General features: G+C 33.5%; 1 protein-coding gene across 1 annotated transcript; it reads left to right on the forward strand.

Annotated features, from left to right (window-relative positions):
• Nucleotides 1–1070: 1070 nt before the first annotated feature.
• On the forward strand, nt 1071–8634 carry LOAG_09962 (hypothetical protein; the record flags this gene model as incomplete). The annotated part of the gene is made up of 18 exons (XM_020448056.1): nt 1071–1157; nt 1365–1497; nt 1657–1768; nt 1879–2017; nt 2241–2350; nt 2614–2756; nt 2871–3007; nt 3224–3323; nt 3706–3854; nt 4105–4347; nt 4483–4584; nt 5418–5588; nt 5858–5980; nt 6097–6248; nt 6444–6484; nt 6840–7011; nt 7733–7885; nt 8040–8634. The coding sequence occupies 17 exons, from the start codon at nt 1071–1073 to the stop codon at nt 7872–7874; spliced, it is 2256 nt and encodes a 751-aa protein (XP_020301766.1). The 3' UTR covers nt 7875–7885; nt 8040–8634.
• Nucleotides 8635–9383: the final 749 nt, after the last annotated feature.

Genomic DNA, 9383 nt, shown 5'->3' on the forward strand with positions numbered 1-9383 from the left:
TACGTATATATATATATATATATATATATATATATATATATACTATTACTATTACACTATTAGCTTTTTACTACAAATAGTATATATATATATATATATATAATACTATATACATATAGCACCTAACAGTGTTATCGATTCTGAAAAGTTTTTTTGAAATTTCAGGAATATCTATCGAATCCTATAACAAATTCTGTAATATACACTATTAGCTTTTTACACAAATCTCTTTTTTGATTTCATTTCCTACAAAATTTTTTAGTAAAGTTTAGGGAATTAAGTTAAAAAAATAGAAGTTCTCTGAATCGTCATATTGCATCAGGGTGTTAGCGGAGCCATACTTTCCACCATCTTACCACTGTGTATTCCACACAAATGTATGTTTGTTGGATCCCCAGAATGTTACGGAAAGATGTCAATCGAACATATTTCTTGCATACACCTTCTGTGTAATGTTGAACTTGGTAAGTATAATCTTGTACGAAATATCCTTCATTTCTTAAGTTTCGAAGATTTGTGGTACCAGTCAGATTAACAATATTTCGAATTTACGGTATTTCACTAAACAGCAGGCGAGAGCGGATCAGTTGCAGTAGCGTTCCTTCCTTTCATTGACCTTTTTTTTTTATACAGTAGTTAATGTTGAGACTTTGTAAGTTTGATGAAGTACTTCGAGCACCGAGTTTATCGGAAAATTTTCTCCACACTTGACATATGTTCGTTATGTACATAACAACCCTCCCTTTCTCTCACTCTTTCTCTCTCTCCTCTCTTCCTCTCTCACTTTAGCATTCACTTAATTCTTTAAAAATTTGATTTCAGGCGTTTCTTGCGACGAAACAGCTATTTCCTTCGTCCTCGCTCTTCCCTTTATCGTTTCTCCTCTTTCTCGCAAATTCCGCTTTATTTCTGTTGAAAATTTGTTTTGCACTGAATAACGGAATTTATTCTTGATAGTACTTGTACCATGCTGTGTTATTCATTTTACTAAGTTAAATTTTCATACCTTTAACGAAGTGCTCTAATGGATAGGGAACTTGGGATAATAATTCCAGTTTTAAGTTTCAGAAATGAGCTTGGTAGAACAGCTGATGTCAGGTAGCGATCGATGGGTCGCCCTACAGTTCGCCTTTTATAATACCCTATTACTTGCGCTGGTATGTTTGAAATTCGATTTAATTATAAACTATCATTTCTCCCATCCTATTGACTCATTAAGTAGATCTCATGAAAATGTCTTGGGTCAGTCAAAAATGCGGGTTAAACTTTTATTGACTAAAATATACCCGCTAACTTCCTGTGAATATGGTAACCATGTTAGTTCAAGGATACTGATTTTATCGTTTCAACTAGCCATTTTGCAGACGGGAATGTGCTTGACAGGGCTTTACGCCGTATACAAAATGATGTACATGTTTTTAACACCCTTGTTGTGGGCTACACTAATTGGAACGATTCTTTTTCCATTCAAGAAAAGGTTTAACAGTGCAATTAATGGTACTATTTCAATGAGCTCATTAATGATTTGTAGAAGAAGTAAGGCGTTTTTGATCCACAAAACGGAATTTTGTCAATTGTCCACCTTAAATAAGTTCAGCTCTTACTTACATTGAAAGAACCACAATTTTTAATAATTTGTGGAACTCATAAATTAAGCTTGGCTGTCGAGAGTGGATAATGACGAGACACCATTGCTTGTAGCTGTTGTTCTCATACCGTATGATACATTTATAAGTGCTACCGATTTGTTCCTCATTTATCTGGCAAGGTTTGAAAGTTTCGGATATTTATCTTGCAAAATTTGATTTCTTAACAAGTTTTACTGCTTAAATTTTGTCTAGGAGGACTTGATTTTAAATAAATATTGGTGTGTTGTAGACGCGAAGGAATTATGATATTGGGTGCTTATTTGGTTTTGAAAGTGTTGAACTACATTACGTTTGTCGCTTTATTGCATCTTCTTGGTGATTTGTACCAGAATACCGATCACATTATTCTGTTTTGCACCAGAACTTGGGTTAGCTTTCATTAGAGATTTCCCTTGTATTGAGATTATTGGATGTTCCTTATTCTAATTTATATGAACTGAGAAGCGGAAGTAAAATTGACCTTGTTCGCAAATATAAACTTAAAAATGAATTTGAATAATGAAACTATAGTTTGCTTCAAACTTGTGCAGACAAAAAGGACCATCCATGAGAACCACAATTTTCCATTTTCCCACTAATGATTCCTCAAAGGTTTCGATTCTGATGATGCTCTACTTGGCTGCATTTGTCGGTTGGCTTTATGTGCAGGAGCAGCATTCAATAAATAAGAAATTGGCACGTTTAATTTCTCTCCCTCTCTGGTAAGTTCTCACCGCAGTCACAGTTTTATAAAAAAATTTTTTAAAAAAATTGCTTTATAAAAAGAGTCCATAAATTAAGGAATAATCCATCTTCCTTGCTTTCGCTTCGTAGCGCTTTTTCGACATTTTTCATGAACAGAGAGGATCACCTGTCCGGGCGATTTCATCATAAATACGATTTCAATTTCATATTTTTGTCTAGATATTTTCCCAACTTTTATTTTCTTAAATCTAACTATTAAAATTTACCTATCTTTCTATAGGTTTTTCGGTATAGCAAAGGTTTCCAGTTTTTTTGGTCCATTCAATGTTATTGTTATGAGTGGGATCTCAGCAACTCTTATAACCGTAGCAGCTGGTATTTTGACTTGGGAAGAAGTCAAAGCAGATCCAGAAAAAGCTGGTGGTTTGTTTTCCTTTTCCATGCTACTTTAGAAGTTTGATAGACCAGTTGACATCTATGCCATCACATTGTCGATTTGGCTGTTTTCATGATATAAACGACAAAGCGGGTCTATAGGAAAGAAAGGTGAAATGAAGAAAATTCGAAGTAAATTTAATTCAGATATCAGTTCAAAGGAAGCTGAGCAAAAACCTGCTGAAGATAACAAGGAAAAGACGCTCGACCAAGAATTAACGGGGGATTTCTATCTGCAGGTGATTAATAGCCATATCAACCTTAAATTTAGTCTGGTTCAGCCATTTTGTTCTTTACTTCAGTGGAACACATTTGTTCATCTGTCTCAAAATTTCCCGGTTTGAAATCGAAAAAGTGTAAAAATTTCCTTCTTGCCAATAATGAATTCAATTTTTCTTCCGTTTTGGTGTATTTTTTTGGAATTTGCTAGTTTTTTATATCTATTTTTTTCCTAGGCTATCCTTGGACTTTGTGCTTTGGAATTTGCTGTGCGACATGACTTTGTACCAGTTTGTGTGCTCTTCCTAGCTGTCTTCACTGTATTGAGAAGAATTGGTGATTGCTGCTGGAATTAATTGAAATTATGGATTCCGGCCTTTAAGCGATGCCCATTGCCGTTGCTTCGGGTGCAAAAAACAGAAATCATTAATTTGTTGGAGCATAAATCACCGTAACTTAGCATTTCAAGACTGTACATTGATCTTGTTTTTACTGATTTCCTTTTAATATTCCTATCGTAATACAACCGACAAATATCATTTATTAAAAACAAGATTTTCTTATGAAGAAATTCATACCGTAATTGTTGAGGTGTCTTGTTTCATATTATATTTCTTAATTTGAAAAGCAAATATTTTCTGAATTTATTATTTCATCTAGGATAATAAAATTGCAGAAATTCAGTAATCTCGTAATTTTTGAGTCAAATAGATTTCAGGTGTGGAAATTGGTGTGCAAACTGGTCTTACAAAAAAGTGTTGCGCAATTTGGGAACAGTTCCATGAAATCACGAAACAATTCGTGCATGTTACTGTTGCAGGCCCGCTTAGAAATTATTTCAAGTTCATTTTTTCAAGTGATCAGATGGTAAATTTTTATTGGTGAAAGCAATTTTTTGCTTGGCATATTCTTTATAATATGTTAAAACATTGCATGAAAGCATATATTTGCTCACTGCGTGAAAGTGCATAAAAGCACTGCATAAAAGCTTATATTTGCTATGTCGGCTTCATGCATTATATTCTGAATTGTTCAAAAAGCTCCAAACTGACCAAATGTTTACGTTTTTATAGCAGTCGATTTTGCGGTTTTAAATTTTAGATTAATTACGTTCTAGATGAAAAACTCGCTACGGAGAGCAGTGGACGATTTTTCAACAGTTCTAGTTATGTTACTGTTGATTTTTGGATCTCTTTTTGTCACCGTCTTAGTTGCTTTTCAAGTTCATGGCGAAGTAGCTCATCTTAGTAGGCTTGGTGCCAATTTGCTGGCACAGCAACCCGATTGGATGTTAGATTATGCACGGGGTTATACTGGAAATCAACTAGAGAAAAGCGACATTGACAATTACGTTGAACAGGTGATATTAAGTTCATTTTGATACTTATTTGAGGAAATATTTAATTTTCTTTTTTCCTTGCTGTAATTTTCCAATCAATGCTTTGTGATTGCATGGTAAGGTGCTTTTTTTATCGCGTCAGAAGATCATTTTAAGGGCTATCTTAAAGGACGAGAATGGTTGGCGGCTAATGTCCGCTCATTTATTGGAACACAAGATCCGGTAAAAGGTGAATTGCTTGAAAAGGAAGTGATTGAGGTTGGATTTTCTGGCAAACTATTCCTAATAACTAAGTGATATCCGGTCGAAATCTTCTGAATGGATTTCAGTACGAAAAATTCTTTTGCTTGAAGAAAATTTTTGTAAAAAATTTTTTTTATAAAAAATGCTAATGCACTGATATCAAAAGCAGTTTTTATTTATTAGCATGATATTATTCTTTAGCATTGGTAAACTTTTTAATAGTAGATAAATAAAAAAAACTACTTCCACTTATGGTTCTAATTCTGCCTGTAAACCAATCATCCAATTTTCAAATATGCTTCTCAAGCAACAGATGGCTGACACAGGACATGAATCGGCGTTAAATTCCCCTCTTCTGCTTCTTTGTGCCTGTCTTTTATCTTTTTTATCTGATCTTGTTTGAATCATGCCTTTTGATTGGTTCATATAACACGTGGTCGGCTCGCAAAATTTATGAAAGCGCCAAATTCAAAAAAAAGGGCACGAAATTCCTGGTTCGAAATTTTTTATGGATTGTGTCAAGTATCAGCTATAACTAATGCTAAAATCCTCAGCTGTATTTTATACATTTTGTGTTTTTATAAAACAACTCAAATTCCAAACTCGGCCAGATAGAGCTCGTTTAATCCCGTAATAGAAATAAAGGATGGTGCCATTTCTGCGCACTTGTGCCTCATTTGAAAAATCCGTTATGCAGGCTCGAGGGATACACCCACATTTTTAGCGCTTGCAGCAAATATGGGTAGAGTCTGATACTTCTAATCTTCGTTCGCGAAGCCTAGCTATGATGATAATGATAATTTTCATGAAAACTGGATGTATGGTAAGAAAGTCAAAAGATCTTTTAGTTGCTGGATAAACTGTACGGAATGTGGGGAGACCGTAATGAAACAAGTATTTCGTCATCTGATAGTGCTACAAAAGACTGGATGAGCAATCTGGAAGTTTTTACAAGTATAAGTACACTACGAGAGGAAATGGTCGAACTTATTAAAGCAAATGTTGATACAATCATGAGCGTCAGTGTTTTATGTCTCTTTCGCTTTTCTCTGAACAACTTCTTTAAAATATATTTCTATTGAATTAATATAATGTTCACACTTTTAAGCTTATTTTAAACTAATCCAGATTAGCTGACTTCATCTCTAAATTGTTCAGGTGGTCGCTTCTAGCAGCTGATTTCAGGGTTCCCTTTACATCAATAATGTAAATCAAGATTTTCGTTGGGATGACTTGGTCATTCTTGCTGAGTTTTCATAATGCTTAATTTTAATTAAGTTGTCTTTAGATTGCACAGTCGGTCTGGTCCTTCACCGCAGGCAATATATCTACTTTGGGAACAGTTTTATTTACGATTCTTGCAATTGTGATAAACTTTGGGCTTGAACTTTTCAATTTCTTCATCGAAATTGTAAGCTGTACAATTTTCATACAATTAACTTTAAAGTTTAAGATAAGGAACTTTGAAAAAGATTTAGTTCATCCATGTTTAAGCTCTTGCTTTCCTTTCAAATTACTTATTTTTAGACTGTTTTTCTGACAACCTTGTATTATCTGTTAGCTAGTAGCCAGGATATCTGGCTGCCGACAAAATGGCTTAGTGATACATTGCCTCCCTCTCATGATACGACTGGTTCTGCCCGTTTATATATCATTCCAGCTATTGAGAAAGCTATAAGGTCACTTTTTGCAAATTTTCAAATTTAATGAAAGTCTAGTTGTCGCTGGACTCTTATTCATTCATTGGATTGTCTTTCCCTATTTGTAATGAACTGAACTCGTTTGGCTTGTGGGAAGCTTGTTTCCTAAGCTTTTCAAACTATACCAGAGTGATTTTCTTCCTTTTCTTCTTTTTTTTTTATCATCCTCTTTAGTGGCGTATTCGTGCTGTCGGCAAAAATGTCGCTTTTCTATGGTCTGTATACCTATTTCATTCATGCTCTGTTCGATATCAACGTTGTTTTTATACCGTCAGTTAAGTGATTTCTCAATATTTTAATCAGAATCAAACATGAAATTACTGCATTGCAAAGAAGAAAAAATACTGTCTTTTGTTCAACTGACATGAACAAGATCCTAGCCAATTTCCAGAACAAATCCTGGATATATCCAACGAAAATTCTGTTGAGTTCCAGTGTATGCATATATAATACATATACATCTTTTCATGGCTGCTTATTTATTGTGTAGGTACTTTTTGCAGACCAAACATGAATTAGGAAAAGTGCAGTTATGATGGCTTCTTATGTTGAATATTAGCACTTTTTCAGTGTTGGCAGCTGTTTTCGCATCAGTCCCAGTCATTGCGCCCTGTTTTGTCTGCATCTTCGGTTTTCTGGAGCTCTATCTCGCCGAACATGAAACTGCTGCAGCTCTCCTCTTTTTATTGACAAGTTTGGCACCGAAAGTATTCGCTGATACTGCTTTCTATAATGAATTAAGGTGAAGTATTATTGTGTGTTTAATTTCATAATTTGTTCATAATTGTTCATAATTTCAAAGATGTATAACTTTTAATTAATCAGGCAACACAAATTCCCGTGTCCTAATCTTTATGATAACTTCATCCTTCTAATTAGAAAGTTACTGACTAAAGATATAATGTGACTTTATATCATGATCAAGTTGGATGAAAAACATGTACATACGAGCAAGTTTTGTGATGTATATGCTACCCCTGTGGGGTAAATTGGTGGGGTGGTTTGGAGGCAATGTGATGCCAGGCATTTCGGTGTTCGATTCCGCTGCAGACGTCGGGAACGACAGGGTTTTCAAGAGGCGCAATGATGAAGCATGTGTATTCACCATCTTTCGGCTGAAACTCTTTATGATGATGGCCGTACATTCGTATGAGCGCACTGGGACCGAAGAATATCGATAGTTAATTATTATTACTAGCTTTGTCACATTTTCCTTCGTATCTTCAACAATGATATAAGAGAAAAATGGATATATTGGGTAGTAATTATTCCCTTATTTCTTTTGCAAATTTAGCTGCATTACATACTGAAAAAGTGGTTAAATTACTATTTTATTTACATGAACCTAATTCTTCTGTTTATCGAACTTGTACAATGTGTTTTTTCCACATCGCATATTTATCGGTGTTCAGTTTTTTCAATTTTAACTTGCAGCTGTAAACTCTTCAAATTTTTATCTGCAGAGGAAGCCATCCATATGTTACTGGTCTGGCAATTATCGGTGGGATCTATTGGCTTGGATTACAAGGCGCTATTATTGGCCCAATTCTGCTTTGCTCGATGATTGTTCTTCTGAACGTTTATAAGAAATTTGCATGCGCATAAACACACATCAAGTTAGTAAGCGTAAATTTTTGAGTCCAGAATTTGTTTTATTTAGTCTAGTTTGATTTTTCCTACCTTGTTTTTATATTAGAGAAAAAAACAAAGAAGCTGTTACCATCTAGAAATATCGGTGACTTTCCATTGGAAAACAGTTTGTTATTTCAGGGATATTAGAACGAATTATTACCGTTTCTGCTGCATTAAGCTTTAGGTTATGTTACTTGCAGTGATGCTTTTTTTCAATTGAATTTCACTCACTGCTCTTTTCAAACGATCCTTTTTGTTGCTGTGTTATTTTTTAAAATTAGCTGTACATCACGTCACGCAATTTTCGATTATTTTATCTCATGCATCGTAAAATTTATTACTACTTAAATTTAAAATCATGTGCCATATATTAGTAAAGGTCTTCGTTTCTGCCAGTGTATGTAAGATTAACTTGGATATGAAAAAATCGTTTTCGCCAGCAAACTCTTTGTTAGATTCCTAATTTTAATGTTGTCGCCAATCTGGTTCAACATAAGAGCATAATGGATTACTTTAAAATAGTTTGTCCTTCGGCAGTTGAAACGAGAACTTCAGTTGTCCAACGACCTTCTCGACTCATCTACAAATATTATCAAATAATGCGTCTTAAGAATGTACGGTTTTTAACGAACGAAAAGTTTTGGCTATTTTTAACGTGACATTTTGAAGATATTGTCATCCCTCAAACAGTATGCTATATTCAAATTTTTTCCAAAGCTATTATTGCTTTAAAAAATTTCTATTTTGCAATACTTTATCCTCTCAAGAATCAGTTTCTGATCTGATATTTAACTTAGGATTTATTTCGAGTAACAATACATCATGCTTGAATTTTTTTTTTCAAAAATGATCGAAATGATAAAGGCTGAGAGCCATGACTTTCCACACTGGCCATGGCTGTGGCCATGTCCCTAATCTTCAGAAAATGGTCTCTTTGTTGATTAATTGCTTTTTTGAACTTTATTCTACACATTGTAAATTTGTGTAATTTTAATAAAATTATCAAATAAAATTGTATATTCATATGAAAGATTGTGTTATCTACACATTTGATTGCATTGTGTACATAAGAGTTGTATTATCTACATATTCCTGTGAAGCTCCATAGATGCATTGTTATTCTTCCGTTAATTCAGATGTAAAAAAGTTTTAACAAGGGATCTGTTGATCGACTAGCTGTGACATTGTATTCCGGCTAGTCGGATGTTATGGTCGTCTTTTTCTTCAGTAGGGTCTGTAATGCACGTAGAATGCATATATATATATATATATATATATATATATATATATATATATATATATATATATATATATATATATATATATATATATATGCATATATATATATATGTATATATATATATATATATGTGTATATACATGTATATATATATGTACATATACACACATATATATATATATATACATATGTATGCATATATACATGTATGTATATATATACATATATACATATATATATAT

The sequence above is a fragment of the Loa loa genome (assembly GCF_000183805.2).
Source record: "Loa loa unplaced genomic scaffold supercont3.34, whole genome shotgun sequence".
Classification (NCBI taxonomy): Eukaryota; Metazoa; Nematoda; class Chromadorea; order Rhabditida; family Onchocercidae; genus Loa; species Loa loa.